The 19,195-nt window shown below is 42.0% G+C and overlaps 1 protein-coding gene across 12 annotated transcripts in view; it reads right to left on the minus strand.

The window, feature by feature from the left end:
* CCDC91 (coiled-coil domain containing 91) overlaps nucleotides 1–19,195 on the minus strand; it is a 340,555-nt gene that overhangs the window by 93,772 nt on the left and 227,588 nt on the right. For all 12 annotated transcript variants that reach the window (XM_073315272.2, XM_073315319.1, XM_073315302.1 and 9 more), the window contains 3 exons: nucleotides 16,206–16,298; nucleotides 15,967–16,035; nucleotides 6,904–7,080 (listed from right to left, as the gene is read on the minus strand). In XM_073315272.2, the coding sequence (XP_073171373.1) occupies nucleotides 6,904–7,080; nucleotides 15,967–16,035; nucleotides 16,206–16,298 (339 nt within the window). The remainder of the gene's footprint in view (nucleotides 1–6,903; nucleotides 7,081–15,966; nucleotides 16,036–16,205; nucleotides 16,299–19,195) is intronic.

Below are 19,195 nucleotides of genomic sequence, written 5' to 3' on the forward strand. Positions count from 1 at the left end.
TCCTTACCCATAATGACTTTTAAATGTGTGGTACAAAGACCATGAGGCCACTGTGCAAACACTACAGTATCTCTGTAATCAAGACTCTACTTATTTTAGGAAGTAGAGTGTCTTCTCCCCATACTGCATTTCAAAAATAAAGAGAATACAGAGAAACCCTCTCCTGAATAAAACAGGTCTCTTTTATAAATCTGACTATCCACCTGGATAACACATGTTTGAAAACTGAAAATCTCAGGATACTTTACTAAAAGGAAACAAACAGTCTCTTGGACTTACTAATACCTCACATCCTCTTGAGATACTGCTATAGCAAAAGCCTGACATTCCCTTGGTGATGTAATATATCTCATTTATCCCTGTCAGACTTATGAGGCCTCAAGGTACAGTATCTCTAGTTTAATATAAAAATCTCAGTTGCCCGAGTCAACATGTTCATGAAAACAAATGGAGTGCTGATGATGTTTTAATGGTACACACTCTCCCAAAAAAGGTCCTTTATCATGCTGAAACCAGGTTAAATTTTAATAGTTGACTTAATTATCGAGAACTTTTACTTTAATTTACTATTTTTTAATTGGACACCAAATGATTCTGGTCACCCCCAACCAGCTTCCAAGACTGTTGCCAGAGCTATTAGCTTACAAGAATACATAAATAAAAAAAACACCATAAAAACTGAGCAGCAGACTCTGTTTTCGACTACAGACTCTACACCTCTCTTGAGGTCTGAAACATGGAGAGTAACTATTTAATATGAGTGAGTTGTGTTAAATAAATTTGCTTTTATTCAATGGGTGTTTGATTTGCATAAAATTATGTAAAAACCCACACAAAACTTATTTTATGAATCTACAAAAAGATTACTTTATTAACGGATCATTTGATGGCGTTGCCTGTGATAGCAGGGGACTAGGCTTGATGAGGTCCCTGCCAGTCCTACGTTCCTTTCTGTCATTACCATTCAATAAATGTACACTTTTGTTTTCTTTTAGGTAACCTGCTTAGAAACTAAAGAAAGAATTCATATTATATGATTCAGCATAAGAACATAATAATGATCATACTGGGTTAGATCAATGGTCCTTTTAGACCACCGCCCTGTCTTCTGACAGGGACTGGTTTCCAGATGCTTCAGAGGGAATAAACAGAACAGAGCAACTATTGAATGATCCATCCCGTTGTTCAGGCCCACCTTCTGGAAGTCTGAGGTTACAGACACCGCGTGCACGGGGTCACCTACCTGACCATCCTGGCTAATAGCCACTGATGGACCCATCCTCCACAAATTTACCTAATTCTTTTTTGAACCCAGTTATACTTTTGGCCTCCACAACATACCATGGCAATAAGTTCCACAGGTTGCCTGTGCTTGTGGGAAGAAGTACTTCTTTATGTTTGTTTTAAACTTGCTGCCTATTAATTTAATTGGGTGAACCCTCATTCATGTGTTGTGTGAAAGGGTAAACAACACTTCACTATTCACTTTCCCCACACCATTCACGGTTTTACAGACCTCTTTATAATCCCCACTTCGGCATCTCTTTTCTAAACTGAACAATCCCAGTGTGACGGTGCTCCCTATAAGGCTTTATGGAAATATGCCTTATGAATATATATAACTGGAATATGTTCTATGGTACATATGCCATGTAACATATCTATGTAAAGGTTATGATCTACTGAATCTATTAATCCTATTTGTATGCATGTATCATTTTTGTATTCAAAGTTATGAATATGAGCCGTGTACTGGCTTGATTTCTGAATAACCTTAGTAAAGCATTTGGTCAGTTCCTGGAGAAAGGAATTTGCAAAGTTAAGTGCCCAACCAAGAAGCACTTAAGGAACAATGCATCTTGGAATGCTCCAATCCACATAAGAAGTCTTCCTAGAGACATTCAAGATATCATGTGGGCAATGGCTTCTGCCTGTAAAAACTGTGAGTCATGCATGGACAAGTGACTTCAGAACTCCATCTTGGAGCTGGACTTTGCATAGGAGAGACGAGGGGGTCTCCACCCACAAGAAAAAGTCTATTTAAGCCAGTGGGAGATGTCTCCATTTTGTCTTCAGCTGGCCTCTCCACCCCCAAGGATACCTGAAAGAAACTGGAACAAAGGACAGTAACTACAAGGGGTGTGAGTGATTGCTGGACCCAGACTAGAAAGAGACTAGTCTGTAAAAGACAGCTTATTGGAACTGGTGAGGATTATCTCTGTATTCAGTTTGATTAGACACAGACTTGCATGTTTTATTTTATTTTGCTTGGTAATTCACTTTGTTCTGTCCGTTACTACTTGGAACCACTTAAATCCTACTTTCTGTATTTAATAAAATCACTTTTTACTTACTAATTAACCCAAAGTATGTATTAATAATTGGGGGGGAGGAGACAAACAGCTGTTCATCTCTCTCTCTATCCGTGTTATAGAGGATGAACAATTTATGACTTTACTGTGTAAAAGCTTTACACAGGGTAAAACAGTTTTATTCAGGGTTTGGAACCCATTGGGAGTTGGGCATCTGAGTGTCAAGGACAGGAACACTTCTGTAAGCTGCTTTCAGTTAAACCTACAGCTGTTAGGGGACGTGGTTCAGACCTGGGTCTGGGTTTGCAGCAGGCTAGCGGGTCTGGCTCAAACCAGGCAGGGAACTGAAGTCCTAAGCTGTCAGGGCAGGAAAGCAGGGGCAGAAGTAGTCTTCGCACATCAGGTGGCAGCTCCCAAGGGGTTTCTGTGATCCAACCCGTCACACCCAGTTTTTTAAATCAGTCCTAATATGGAAGCCGTTCCATACACCTAATATTTTTGTTGCCTTTTTCTGTACTTTTTATTCCCAATTCTAATGTAACTTTTTCAAAATGGGGCCACCAGAACAACATGCAGTATTCAAGGTGTGGACATACCATGGATTTATATAATGGCATTATGATATTTTCTGTGATATTATCTAGCCCCTTTCTAGTGGTTTCTAACATTGATAGAGTTTTTGACTGCCAATGTATATTAAGTAGATTTCTTTCAGAGAATTATCCACAATGACTCCAAGATCTCTTTCTTGACTGGTAACAGCTAATTTAGACCCCAACATTTTGTATCTATACTTGGGATTATGTTTTCCAATGTGCATTACTTTGCACTTATCAGCATTGAATTTCATCTGCCATTCTGTTGACAATTTACCCCATTTTGTAAGATCCCTTTGTAACTCTTCACAGTCAGCTTTGGACATAACTATCTTGAGTCCAGCAGAACTGGAATCCTAAGTGCTTTATTATTTCTATGTGAAAACTGCAGTGACGTTGTAGCAGAGTTTGGTTTTAGGATATGAGAGAGACAAGGTAGGGGGTGAGGTAATATCTTTGATTGAACCTACTTCTGTTGGTGGAAGGGACAAGTTTTTGAGCTAGACAGAGCTCTTCTTTAAGTGAAAATTGGCAGTTTGAATAAATATTGTAACTGACTGACTTTCTTTTAGGTTTTCTATGAATTCCTTGAACTTTTGCAACTTCCTCCAAATTCTCTGAATACAATACTCCATAATAACAACTTTTTGATTTCCTATGTAATAAACCATTTAATCTTCAGTTCCCCATTCAAAACAAAGAGACTGATACAAGGATCCAGGGCCCTGGTATGTTTTTTCCTGAAGCCAGTAGTACAACCTTATCAACATAGTTGTACTCTTAAGACTTGGGGTTTATACCTATACTGTATGATCCTCACTACTCACATTTTATCTCATTAGCTTTTCTGGAATTTTACAGATACTGCGTAGAGCTACTCCCCCTCATATGCAAATCTAATACATCTTTCTTACATATAGTTTCTACTCCAGTACTACAATACCCCATTGATTTTTGGAGCATTCAAACATGTTGCAGAAATGTTTTATGACAAGGTTCTTTTCCTTTGCCAGACATTCTAGTTAATCCATATTTGCTTCTAAGCATTTCACATTTGTATATATATTCTCAGCTTTTAACTTGCATGGCATTGACTGAAGTTCTTTTTCTTGGTCCTGGGCAGTTTTAAGACAAACTGAATTTCTGTTTTTGCATTGTTAACCCTGTGTCTACGCCCAACTGCACAATCTCCTTGATCTTCATGGCTAGTTGTGGATTTTTCTGGGTTTTTGATTCTATTGTCTTGCTCTGGGTTGACTTTCTGACATCAAAATTTGTTTCAGCTGTCCTCTACTTCTAGGTGGATTTTTATCCCACGGGAAGTTTCAGAGTTTTACAAATGTCTTCAGCTTCTCGCACTATTTTCAATCATCCTTGCTAGGGTCATGATTCCATGCTATAGAGTCTCATTGCTATTCACCTTAAATACAGGAGATGTCTATATTGGCTTTTTTTCTTCTGTTTTTGCAGACTATTGTGCTAGGGCAGAAATGCTCCATGTCCTTAACACTGACATGCTTCATTTCTCTTCCTTCTTGTAGTTTGCCGTTTGGACTATTTCTTCATATTAAATTAAAACACGATAAAAATCTCTATGGTTATATGTATCTACGTTTTTCATATCACATTCACCACCATGATATTTGAACACCTTCCAAATTTATGAAAAAGTGCACTCAAATATATTTGTATTTCTCAGCATATAGGCTATGTTATTTCTTTCCCTTGCTGTTAATTTCAGAAAGCTAAGCAAAAGAAGTGGGTTTGTCAGTGATATTCATGCTGATCTTTCCTAGTACTGGATTCTAGATATATTTGCCAGTCACAGAGAAATTTCTGTCTCCTGCACTTACAAACTTTGTGGGCAAACTTTGTGGCCCGAGCCACATTGTGGTTGCGAAATGGTATGGAGTGATGGGTAGGGAAGGCTGTGCCTCTGCAAACAGCCTGGCCCCCACCCCCATCCGCCCCCTCCCACTTCTCACACCCCTAACTGCCCCCCTCAGAACCCCTGACCCATCCAACACCCCCCGACCTTGTCTCCTGACCGCCCGCTCCGGGGACCCCTGCCCTGACCGCCCCCCCAGGACCCCATCCCCTATCCAACCCCCCCGCTCCGTCCCCTGACTGCCCCGACACCTATCCACATCTCTGCCCTCTGACAGGGCCCCCAGGACCCCCGACCCATCTACCATCCCCTGACCGCCCCCTCCCGGGACCCCCATCCCTAACTGTCCCCCCAGGACCCAACACCCTCCCGCTCCCTGTCCCCGCCTCCCGGGACTCCCCAACACCCCACCCTCATCCAACCCCCACTGCTTCCTGTCTCCTGACCTCCCTCCTACCCGAAACTCTGCCCCATCTGACCGCCCCCTGTCCCCCGACTGCCCCCCAGGACCTCCTGTTCCCCCATCACCATGCCGCTCAGAGTGGCAGGACAGGCTTATTGGAGAGCCTGGGAGATGGGCGGGCCCAAGCTGTGCTGCCTGCACAGCAGCGTAGCTGCGGGGGAGAGGCCAGGGGCTAGCCTCTCCGGCCAGGAGCTCAGGAGCTGCGCAGGACGGTCCCGCGGGCCATAGTTTGCCCACCTCTGATCTAGGTGCTTACAGATTGTTTATACATTTTACTTTTTACCATCTTGGAAATAAATACTTAAGTGAGTTATCCTTTGTAAACAGCAATTGCAAGAAAATAAAATTTTGCTTGTGTCTGCCAAAAGAATAAAGCACAATGATAGAATAACTTGAATGTCAAATATGATTCTGCTTTGTAAGCTTATGGTCAGACACACAATGTTAGCAAACTAATTGCCTGTCCTAATAGATAATCTGCAAGATGTGTCAGATGTACCACCTGACTTTCAGTTGACCAATATGATAAACTAAAGCTTCATCTAACATCTACCGGTTATAAACTGTTAATTTCTATGTGACACGCCCAGATTAGTTCAGCAGGAAAAACATTTTTGTTTGACTTCCAGAATTTTATTATAGTGATATCTTATTTACTAGTGTCGTTTATCCAAACATATACAAATTATGGACACAATACAGGAATCACTTTATTTACCAGTTTATTTAATAGCATAACACATAATTTTGCACTGCTTTAGGGTAGGAAATGAAGAAGAATACAGTATCCAGTTAAACTGAAAGAGGAGAATGTATGTAGGGAAAATGCATCCTGTTTCTTAACAGATGTTCTGTAGACTTGCTGTGACTTGCTAAAGTCTGTTACGCTTTAAATGATAATGTTTTTGTTTTTGCTTCTGTAGGGTTTACAAAATCATGGTAAAAAGTTAGAAATTCAACATCTGAATTAAATTCATTTTGCTCAAAGCCATTCTTTGGACATTTTGGACCAATATCAAAATAGGATGCCAACAATCCAGTGGATTTCTTGGCTGCTTACTGAAAAAAGAGGATGTTATAATGGACGAGACAACATGGTTTTCGGAAGAATGTATAACCATTATTGCAACATATTTAATTTGTAGTTGCTATTATCTCCTTTAAAGGATGGTTGGGAAAGACTCTGTTTCAGCTTGTATAAGTAACACATACTCAACCCTCATTGGAGCATTAATATCGCTTAAGAATTTCTCTAGAAAAGTCTCACTAGTCACTGGTTTTCTCATCCAATCTCCATTGCTTTCTCGGTCTTCATTCTATATAGTATCTTAGAATAATTAGTGTATAAATAATGAGACACTGGAATTCTAACCAATTGTAAAAGAAAGACAAATCTGATGTTGAATTCTAAGTATAAATACAAGATACTTCATGTCCTGAGAATACAAAAGACAGACATATTTATGGTAATTAATATGCTGTTAAAGTGCCTAGAACCGTATACATGTTTTGATCAAAACTGAATGTTTACATTTTTAAAGGCTCTAACTAAACATTATGTAGTCATTCAGAGGAGTTTAAACCAGGCTTTTGAAACAATAAAAAAAACACAAACAGCTCTATGCAAAGGTAAAATGTACTCACTTGACTGGTTTTTCTTTGCTCTTGCACAGCCTCCTGAACAGCCTGAGCAATCTTTTCTTTGTCTTTGGCACATTTGGCCTGCCATATTTCTCTTTCTTCCCCATGAATTTTCTCCATGTTTCTCCTTTCCTCTTCAACTGCTTTTAAAATGGCCTCTTGCATTACTTCTTTTTCAATCTTTGAAACAAATAAAGCAAAAGTGAATGACAAAAAATACTGAATGCCTGAATCACTTCATTTAGAAGGATTGGCAGGCTTATGCGATATAACAGCAGCAGACATTTTCACTTCTATATCACTAGTGCATATCTGGGCCTAGGACCGTAATGCCCCCAAAAATATTACCATGGCTATTTGTTAGTTAATAAAAAATGAATTGCTGATTGGAGAACTTTGGTAGCAGTGTCTGTTCAGCCTGCACGTGCTGCTCCCTGTGCTCAGCCATGAGGCTGGCCGACGTCCTCAGTTCCTTCTCTACTGCAGAGTCAATGACAAGAAACTCTGAAACAGAGGAGTGGAGGAGCACCCATAGTGAAACACATCTTGAAGAACCATCATTACTGCACTTCCTCGTCTTTGAGTTGTGTCCCTATAGGTGTTCCGCTGTAGGTGACTCCTGAGCGGTGCCCCTCGCTGGAGGTTGGGGCTTCGGAATTGAGTCTGTGATAGATGATAGTACTGAAACTGTCATCTATGGTAGAGTCCCCCAGGATGGCACAGTGTTCTGTGAAGGTATGCGCAGATGCCTAGGTAGCTGCTCTGTAGATTTCTGATATAGGGATACCCTTGGAGAAGGTGACTGCCGAGGAGACCAATCTCATAGAATGAGTGCATATTGGAGATGGGAATTTGTGCTATGAATTGGATAATGGAGTTTGATACAGTTACATACGCATTTGGAGAGTCTTTAAGCTGAAATCAATGTGCCTTTTAACCTATCTGCAATGGAGAGGAAGAGGAAGAGTCTCAGATTTTCTAAAAATTCTTGTCCTGTCCTCACGTCCAGTGTATGGAGGATGGCTTCCCTATTATCCTGATGAAGTTTGGGATAAATGGTCAGAAAGTAAATGAGTTGATTCATGTGAAATATGGAAGTCACCTTGGGAGTGAACTTTGGATGTAGTCTAAGTGTGACTTTGTCCAGGGAAGAACACAGTGAAGGATCAATGCTCTGACAGAGCCGCTATCTCCTCTTTCGTTCTTGCAGAGGTGATGGCGATTAGGAATGCTGTCTTCATGGAAAGGTGAGTTAAAGAACAAGAGGCCATGGGTTCAAATGGAAGTCTGGTCAGTCCTTTTAACACTAGGTTGAGATCCCATTGTGGGGGTAGGATGTCTGGATTGAGGAAACACATTCACTATGCCTTTGAGAAACCTCTTTGTAGTCAGGTGGGAAAAACTGAGTACCCTTCTATCTGCTGGTAGAAGGTTGCAACTGATGCTCAGTCTACTTTTAGCAAGTAAATAAATTGTCCTGATTTCTTGAGAGTCTACAGATAATCTAGGATTATAGGTAGAGGGGCTATATCATAGAATCATAGAATATCAGGGTTGGAAGGGACCCCAGAAGGTCATCTAGTCCAACCCCCTGCTCAAAGCAGGACCAATTCCCAGTTAAATCATCCCAGCCAGGGCTTTGTCAAGCCTGACCTTAAAAACCTCTAAGGAAGGAGATTCTACCACCTCCCTAGGTAACGCATTCCAGTGTTTCACCACCCTCTTAGTGAAAAAGTTTTTCCTAATATCCAATCTAAACCTCCCCCACTGCAACTTGAGACCATTACTCCTCGTTCTGTCATCTGCTACCATTGAGAACAGTCTAGAGCCATCCTCTTTGGAACCCCCTTTCAGGTAGTTGAAAGCAGCTATCAAATCCCCCCTCATTCTTCTCTTCTGCAGGCTAAACAATCCCAGCTCCCTCAGCCTCTCCTCATAACTCATGTGTTCCAGTCCCCTAATCATTTTTGTTGCCCTTCGCTGGACTCTCTCCAATTTATCCACATCCTTCTTGAAGTGTGGGGCCCAAAACTGGACACAGTACTCCAGATGAGGCCTCACCAATGTCGAATAGAGGGGAACGATCACGTCCCTCGATCTGCTCGCTATGCCCCTACTTATACATCCCAAAATGCCATTGGCCTTCTTGGCAACAAGGGCACACTACTGACTCATATCCAGCTTCTCGTCCACTGTCACCCCTAGGTCCTTTTCTGCAGAACTGCTGCCTAGCCATTCGGTCCCTAGTCTGTAGCTGTGCATTGGGTTCTTCCGTCCTAAGTGCAGGACCCTGCACTTATCCTTATTGAACCTCATCAGATTCCTTTTGGCCCAATCTTCCAATTGGTCTAGGTCCTTCTGTATCCTATCCCTCCCCTCCAGCGTATCTACCACTCCTCCCAGTTTAGTATCATCCGCAAATTTGCTGAGAGTGCAATCCACACCATCCTCCAGATCATTTATGAAGATATTGAATAAAACCGGCCCCAGGACCAACCCCTGGGGCACTCCACTTGATACCGGCTGCCAACTAGACATGGAGCCATTGATCACTACCCGTTGAGCCCGACAATTTAGCCAGCTTTCTACCCACCTTATGGTGCATTCATCCAGCCCATACTTCCTTAACTTGCTGACAAGAATACTATGGGAGACCGTGTCAAAAGCTTTGCTAAAGTCAAGAAACAATACATCCACTGCTTTCCCTTCATCCACAGAACCAGTAATCTCATCATAAAAGGCGATTAGTCAGGCATGACCTTCCCTTGGTGAATCCATGCTGGCTGTTCCTGATCACTTTCCTCTCATGCAAGTGCTTCAGGATTGATTCTTTGAGGACCTGCTCCATGATTTTTCCAGGGACTGAGGTGAGGCTGACTGGCCTGTAGTTCCCAGGATCTTCCTTCTTCCCTTTTTTAAAGATTGGCACTACATTAGCCTTTTTCCAGTCATCCGGGACTTCCCCGGTTCGCCACGAGTTTTCAAAGATAATGGCCAGATATAATGTCAAAGATATCTATATAATAGATATGGCCAGATATAATGTCAAAGATATCTATATATAATGTCAAAGATATCTAGCGTGACACCTTAGGGCTGGCACCGGATTCAAAATCTAGTCCCCGTCTGTAGGTAGGTACAACAGGTAGCTACTTTTCTGCTATGTAGTAACACTTTCTGAATGTCCTCAGATCTTCAGTATTCTCAGGTTGGGATGGAAAATGCGCCTCTTGTGCTGTGATAGAAGATAAGGAGTGATTGGAAGAGTCATTGGCGGACATAGTGCCAGTTGTGACAGGTAAGGATACCATGTCTGTCTGGGACAGGAGAGAGCGATCAGTATGATGTTTGCTTTTTCTCTATTTTCAAGAGAACTTTCAGTAATAGAGGGAATGGGGGAAAGGTGTAAAGAAAGCCCTTGTCCCACGAGAGGAAGAGAGTGTCTTCCATGATGTGCATCCGATCTCTGCTCTGGAGCAGTACTGTAGACATTTTTTGTTCTGGTAACTGGCTAATAAGTTTATTGTTGGTGGCCCCCATTGTCAGAATATGTCATGGAGTATAATCAAATCTCCCATTGGTGGTCATGTGGCAGTTTGTGGCTAAGACTATCCACTGTCGTGTTGTGCGCTCCCGGTACGTAGGCTGCTGATATTGTGATATTGTGGGAACTGCACCAGCTCCATAGCTTTAGTGCTTCCAAGCATGGAAAGGGTGATCAGTTGCCTCCTTGTCGGTTTATGTAATATATGCAGACCATATTGTCCATCATGACTTGTGTGTGAGCCTTTGATCAGCAGGAGGAAGTGAGCACACATTTCTGACCACTCAGAGTTCGAGTAGATTGATGTGAAGGCACGTCTCTGATGGAGACCATTTGTCCTGCAGTGTGAGATCGTTGAGATGTATGCCCCATCCTATGACAGATGCACTGATGGTCAGGAGTAACGATGGGGAAAGCCCAACAAAGAGGATTCCCATGCAGTTGTTTATTGGGTCTTTCCACCAATCCAAGGATTGTTTGACCTTGGTGGGCATCAATAGTAGTTTGTTTATGTTGTCTCTGTCTGGTCTGTAAATGGAACCGAACCATGCTTGAAGGTATCTCATGTGCAGTCTGGCATGAACGATAACCAATGTGCCCACGGCCATATGCCCCAAAAGTTGGAGGCAGTGTCTGGTTGAAATCTGTGGTCTGGATTGCACTGTCTCTAGAAGCATGGAGAGGCTGAGGAATCTGTGATGTGGGAGGAGCGCCTCGCATGAAAGAGTCAAGGTCGGCTCCTATGAATTCTAGCCTCTGTACAAATGTTAATGTTGATTTTTGTGCATTGATTTGAAGGCCCAGATTCCGGAATAGATCCGGTGTGGTATGGGTGTTGGCAAAGGAAAGTACTTTGAGAAGACAATCAGTTAGGTCAGGAAAAATTACGACCCTGTGAGTGTAAATGGGCCACCACTATTGAAAGAACCATGGAGAATACTCTGGGGACCAATGAGAGGCCAAAAGGGAGTGCCAGTAGTGGCCTCGGTCTAGCATAAACCTGAGGTACCATCTGTGACTCGGTATGATTGAGATGTGGAAATATGCATCTTGAAGGTCGAGAACTGAGAACCAGTCTCCTTTTTCTAATGCTGGAATCATTATTGCTAATGTGACCAGCTTGAATTTCTGAGCCTTGACAAATTTGTTGAGTACTCTGAGATCTAGTATGGGTCTCCAACCTCCTTTTTTCTTAGGAATCAGGAAGTAGCAAAAGTAAATGTGCCTCTTCGGTGTGTGGGCACTGGCTCTACAGCTCCTCTCGTAATAGGTTCTTGTGAGAAGAGTCTCTGAAGGAGGACGGGGAAAGGTGTTTGGGGAGGGTGAAATGGATGGAGTACCCATCTCGAATGATCTCCAACAACCACCATTTGCCGAAGCTTATTTACTCTCAGGTGCTGCAAAATGGGGTGAGACAGCATGCAAAGGGAGGGGTGAGGTTTTCCAGGATCAGGTGATGTTGTGGAGAATGTTCTATGGGCGCTTTGACCAATCCGTCAAAACTGTTGCTTTGAGGTGGAAGGTTGAGAGGAAATGGGTTGCAAACACAATGATTTCCACCTAGGGAACCTGGACTTCTTCCTCGGAGGTTCATACGACCTCTGAGATAGATACTGTGATGAGTGGGGTTTAAATGATGGCTGAAGGCTATACTTTCTCTTATATCCAATGTGAAGATCCTGAAGGATTGAAGAGTAGCCCTGGAGTCTTTTAAGGTGTGGAGAGAGGTGTCAGTCTTTTCCACAAACAGCTTTGTCCCTTCAAACGGAAGGGCCTCTACAGTTCTTTGACCCTCATTTGAGAAGCTGGATAGGTGAAACCAAGAATCTCATTTCATCATGATGGCAGTCAAGATGAAACATGCCGCTGTATCAGCTGCATCAAGTGCAGACTGGAGAGATGTTTTAGCCACCAGTTGGATTTCATGGACATTGGCCTTCAATTGTTCCTTACGAGAATCTGGGAGTTGCTCAATAAAGGAGTTCAGTTTTAAGTAATTCTGATAATCGTATTTCACCAGTAAGGCTTGACAGTTTGCAATACAGAACTGGAGAGCAGCTAAGGAGTATGTTTTTCTGCCAAAAAGATCCCGTCACTTCCAGTTTCAGTCATAGGGGGTGGATTTAAAATGGTGTTGGAGGCCCTTTGAGTTGACTGCATCCACTATGATGAAGTGGGAGGCGAGTGGGAGAAGAGAAACTCCATGTCTTTCACCAGAATGCAATACTTTTTTCTTAGCCTGCTTACATGTTGGTGGGACCAACGTGGGGATCTGTCATATGATTTTGGCTGGGTTCAAGAGTGCCTTGCTAATAGGGAGTGTGACACTGGCCCCTTAAGAATCTCTGAGGCGTGCTTGAATCATCATTTAGGGTGAGAATAAGCTACTTATATCCAATCTCTTTAGTATATTAAGCATAGATTGTGTTTCTGTTTTGCTAGGTAATCTGCTTTGATCTGTTTGTATCCCTTATAATTCACTTAAAAGCCTATCTTTTGTAGTTAATATATTTGGTTTTGATTTATCACAAACCACTGTGTGGGAGTCATAACTTGAAGCAAAAAGCTGTTGTATATTTCCTCTCCACATTGAGGGAGGGAGCAAATTTCATGAGCTTACGGTGTACAGATCTCTGTGCAGCATAAGACAGTATAATTTTGGGTTTACACTCCAGAGTGGGGGTGCACTTGAGCAGCTCCTTAGCTGTAGCCTCCTCATGCAGAGCTGATCACAGGGGTCTGTATGTACTGCAACTGGGTGTGTCCTACCTGTACGTATGCTGGAATCTGGGAGAGGGCATGGCAGGCTGGCCAAAGCAGTACAGTGTAAAGGGAGCCCAGTCTGGTGGGTCAAGGGGGGGCTCTGTGGTACCCGTTCCAGGGGCACCCCTAGGGAAACCCTACTCTGGAAGAGGCAGAAGAATGTAAAATGTCCACTAGCTTCTGGTGTGACTGAGAGATCATTTTCAGCTCAATCAGGGCTCACTGTGGGAACCGATGGCCCTTTTCTTAGAGGCCTAACATTAGTGGCTCATGGACATCTACTTGGGCTCACCTCCCTTTGAAGTAGACGGTTGTAATGAGATTTCTCACTGTCTGGGGGACCACTGAAGGGCTGCCTCGATGAGTAGGACTTTGAGCCTCAGTTCTCTTTCTTTTCTGGATCTGGGCTTCAGTTGCTGGACCAAACCACATTTCTGTTGGATGTGTTTCTCTCCCAGGCAACAGTAACACTGAGTGTCCATCAGTCACTGGGATAGATTCCTTGCAACCGAGACACTTCTTGAAGCCCAGAGAGCCAGGCTCTGTCCAGGGGGGTCCCCTGACAGGGGGTTGAAGAAAGAACCAAGTCCTACCCCCGTCCCCCCCCCCCTTTTTTTTTTAAGGCAGCAGCCAAATAAAAGATAAATGAAGAAAAGAAAAAGAAGCTTCAAATGTAGCTAACAGTTAACAATTCTAAAGAGGTTACCAATCTGCTAACAAACAGCTAAAGCATTGTCTCTAGCCAGGAGCAATGGAGACTGAGGAGGGTTTGCCAATGAACCCTGGCTAATCTCATGGCAGAGCCCGGGGAACAGCGCATGCACAGGCTGGACGGACTCTGCTACCGAACTTCTCCAACCAGCAGCAGAGGGATGGACACACACCTACAGTGGAGCACCCACAGTGATACTACTACTCGAAGAATGGGGACTAAACGAGCCTCTCAACCCCAGAGGCGGTGTCTCCAGGCCAGGGTTGAGGCATATGAGTAGGGCAATGTGGAAAAAGCTTGCATATGAACTTTTGTTCTGTGGTTCAATATAGCACTTCAGTCTTTTCCAATTATTAATTTTAAAATAATTTAAAGATAAAATGAATATATCTTTCCCTATAAGTATGAAGGAAAAGAAGTGGCCTAAGAGTGGAATAAAGGCACAGGTGTTCCAGAGAGTCTTATTAACCTTCCAGACCCAAATATTAAGTTCCACAGCCTTGAGATTCAAGAGAGTTGACAACTAGCCACAGGTAACCACTATCAACCAGCAGGCAAATTACATATGTGGATCACCAGAGAAAACCAGGTGTTTTTGATCCTGTAATAGACTGGGGCCAAATCAATTGTGTCTGTTTCTTGACATATGGTGTTACAGATTTTCCCAGAGTCTTAAAAGATAGGCAATTATTTTGTCCATAAAGATACCTGACTTTTGTGCTGGATTATATACCAAGATTTGATATGCAAATATGGCCTAGAAATTATCACCTAATTCCCTTATCTAATAATTTTACTGTGTCCAAGGCATTCATGAATGAAAAGCACTAAACAAATCAGACAGAAAAGGTGAAATGTAAACTTTTTATTAAAAACAATATACATTGAATCACATAGGACAGTTTAAATAGATTAAATTTAATTGAATGAAATATTTTGTCACTACTTTTAAAATTTTCTACTAAGGATATAGGATACGTATTAGACTATTAACTCACACATACTTAAAAAGAAAAGGAGTACTTGTGGCACCTTAGAGACTAACCAATTTATTAGAGCATAAGCTTTCGTGAGTTACAGCTCACTTCATCAGATGCATATCGTGGAAACTGCAGCAGACTTTATATATACACAGAGAATATGAAACAATACCTCCTCCCACCCCACTGTCCTGCTGGTAATAGCTTATCTAAAGTGATCATCAGGTGGGCCATTTCCAGCACAAATCCAGGTTTTCACAAACCAGGATTTGTGCTGGAAATCATGTTTTCACAAACCTGGATTTGTGCTGGAAATGGCCCACCTGATGATCACTTTAGATAAGCTATTACCAGCAGGACAGTGGGGTGGGAGGAGGTATTGTTTCATATTCTCTGTGTATATATAAAGTCTGCTGCAGTTTCCACGATATGCATCTGATGAAGTGAGCTGTAACTCACGAAAGCTTATGCTCAAATAAATTGGTTAGTCTCTAAGGTGCCACAAGTACTCCTTTTCTTTTTGCGAATACAGACTAACACGGCTGTTACTCTGAAACCTGTCACACATACTTAGATTTTTCTTCTGGAAATGACATTTCTGTTGTAAAATATTAAATAAAACACAATGTTAAGTTCTTGACAAATGCAATGATGACTCAGGTATCTGTTCTTGAAATAAAAAACAAAACACCAGTGCGGCCAGCTGGACATTATGAAAACAGATTGTTTTGTTTAGATACCACGAATAACTATACTGTAATAACCCAATGACTCAACATCATGAAAAAGGCAAATGAATACTGGTGCTATTTTCATTAGTAGAATATAAGAAATAATATTTTGCATCAGTGGTTAGCAGATTTCCATGATAGCCTCTTAATCTCATAGGAGTCCTGATGATTTGTATAATTATGTCCCTTTGTAAAAGTAGTTAAATCATACATATTTAGTGGACCTGGACTTTCATGGATCTAGTCTTAGAATCAGAACCCAATTCCTGAACATGACACTCCTGAAACGAAACACGTAGTATTTATGTTGTATATCTACTATTTAATTAGAATTACCTTAGCAGCAGCAGCCAAAGCCTCTTTACTTCTATTCTGTTGTTCCTCCAAACATTTTTCCAGTGCTTCCTGCCAATATGTAAAATAAAGTTGTAACACCGCATATGAGGAGTGGGTAGAAATTGGTTCAAACACTCAAAATATTTAGAACCTGATCCCACTCCCATTAAAGTAAATAGCAAAGCTCCTATTGACTTCTGTAGTGTAGGATCAAGCACTTGATGTACTCAAAGCATTACCTTATGTTTCTGTGATTGTTGCATCAAAGCTTCTTCTACTTTTTGTGCTAACACTTCTTTCTCTGTATCCAGCATATCAAGAAGTCTCTGATGCTATAAGAGAAAATAATCTTATTATTGCAACCTTAGCCTCGTAGTACCACAAGAAAAAGGAGTTGATGAAACACTTAACTAGACATGAATTTTGCGTATATGACCAGTGGAAAAGCTAGAACTGGTTAAACTACATACAGGTAAGTTCCTTAATACCAGCAGCAATGAAGGGCACTACAAGTAACATGAAATATATCTGATAAATTAATAATTTTCTATTATTTTTCCTCAAACTTATGTACACAAAATAAAATAAAAATTATATTAATAAGTTGGATTATGCCACCCAGATAATAATTATTCTTACAAAACCTATGAACATAGCCTTGGCAAAATTACTTAATGCGTATTTATTTAAATACATATGTGGAATTTAACAAAATGTGGATATGCTAACTTTAATTTGAATATAAATCTATGTGAAAGAGAGCAACTATAAATGCTCATATCTATACAACCAATTTAGACCCCATACAGTTTTAAGGTCAGAAGATGAGAGCAAAAATTGCTGCTTTATTCCAATTTTCTTGTAATTTAAAACATTTTTCAAGGAGACAGGGAATGCTGACAATAAGTGACCAAGTACTTTATGTCTGCTTATATAATCTGTCATCACTGTTTCTTATTATAATCCTTTCATCTATGTTTTTCAAGAAACCAAGGTAAGCATGCACAAGACGTGGTTTGCCTTTTAAAAAGTCTGAGCTGTGATGAAAATCTAAAAGTTATTAATGGAAAGTATTGATGCCACGTGTATTTGTCAAGACAACTGGCTAGTAAATCAGTAAACCTAAGGACATGCTGTTTAAGTGACAATTATAGTAACTTGAAATCACATGTACAGTATCAGTAAAAAATAACATTTCATAAGACCAAAACAAATACATGAAATAAATTTATAACAATGTACTAGTTAAAAATATATTGACTATAAAGCCCTCACCTTGCAAACACATAAGCACAAGCTTACCTTTAAGCATAAGCTTACCTTTAAGCATGGATAGTCCTAAATATATAACTCTACAGCAGGGGTGGGCAAACTTTTTGGCCTGAAGGCCACATTGGGGTTGTGAAACAGTATGGAGGGCCTATCCCACTTCCCGCCCCCGTCTGCTCCCCTCAGAACACCTGACCGCCCCTTCCCAGGAGCGCCCCCCATCCAGCCCCCCCCCCATCTCCCTGTTCCCTGACTGCCCCGCCCCTTATCCACACCCCTGCTCCCTGACAGGTCCGCCCGACCCATCCAACCCCCTCCACTCCTTGTCCCCTGTCAGGGTTCCTTCCCCACTCTGAACTCTAGGGTACAGATGTGGGGACCCGCATGAAAGACCCCCTAAGCTTATTCTTACCAGTTTAGGTTAAAAACTTCCCTAAAGTACAAACTTTGCCTTGTCCTTGAACAGTGCGCTGCCACCACCAAGCGTTTTAAACAAAGAATCAGGGAAAGAGACCACTTGGAGACGTCTTCCCCCAAAATATCCCCCCAAGCCCTACACACCCCCTTTCCTGGGGAGGCTTGAGAATAATATCCTAACCAATTGGTTACAAAATCATCAAAGACCCAAACCCCTGGATCTTGGAACAATGGAAAAAAATCAGTCAGGTTCTTAAAAGAAGGATTTTATTAAAAAAGAAAGGTACAAATCATTTCTGTAAAATCAGGATTGAAAATACTTTACAGGGTATTCAGATTCAAAACACAGAGGATTCCCCTCTGGGCAAAACCTTAAAGTTACAGAAATCAGGAATAAACCTCCCTCTTAACACAGGAAAAATTCACATAAAACAAAAGAAACTAATCCGCCTTGCCTGTCTTACCTATACTGGTTGCAATATTGGAGACTTGGATTAGGATGGGTTAGAGAAGATGGATTTCTGTCCGGCCTCTCTCAGTCCCAAGAGAGAACTACCACGTAAATGAAGAGCATAAACAAAAGCCTTCCCATCCCCAAGATTTGAAAGCATCTTGTCCCCTATTGGTCCTTTGGGTCAGGTGCCAGCCAGGTTAGCTGAGCTTCTTAACCCTTTACAGGAAACAGGATGTTGCCTCTGGCCAGGAGGGATTTTACAGCACTGTATACAGAAAGGTGATTACCCTTCCCTTTATATTTATGACATCCTCTGACCGCCCCCTCCCAGGACCCCCAGCCCTAACTGCCTCCCCAGGACCCCACCCCCATCCAACCCCCCCTGCTCCCTATCTCCTGACAGCCCTCCCCCCCCCCAACTTCCACCCCATCCAACCGCCCCATCTGCCCCCCCCGGGACTTCCTGCCCTTTATTCAACCCCCCCCACCCCCTTTCCATGCCCCTCAGAGCGGCAGGACAGGCTTATGGGAGGTGGGTGGGCGCAAGTTGTGCTGCTGGTGTGGCTGCGGGGAAGAGGGAACAGCGGGGGAGGGGCCGGGGGCTACCCTCCCCCAGGGGGCGGGCAGGACGTTCCCACGGGCCGGATGTGGCCTGCAGGCTGTAGTTTGCCCACCTCTGATCTACAGCATAAAATCTACTAATGTTTTATTTATGAGTTTGTCTAATACCAGCATGAAATCTATTATCAAGCTGCAATGGTATTATGAGACATTTTTATATATGAAGAAGAGAATACAAAAGTGTTGTATGCTTTATAAAACAAAGTAAAATGCAATTTCTGTACCACAAACATTCAAGAAGGCATTTCTTTGTGAACTTACTTAAAACAGTTTTTTCTGAGTGGAGCAGACATATTTAAATGAAAAACACCTGTCCCAGCAGTGAAATTCACATAAAAATTAAACTTAATTTATAGAATCATAAAAATGTAGGACCAGAAGGGACTCAAATGGTCATCTAGTCCAGTCACCTGAACAGAGACAGGATTACATACTATCTGGACCATCCCTAACAGATATTTTTCTAAT

Source organism: Lepidochelys kempii, chromosome 1, assembly GCF_965140285.1.
Source record: "Lepidochelys kempii isolate rLepKem1 chromosome 1, rLepKem1.hap1, whole genome shotgun sequence".
Lineage (NCBI taxonomy): Eukaryota > Metazoa > Chordata > Testudines > Cheloniidae > Lepidochelys > Lepidochelys kempii.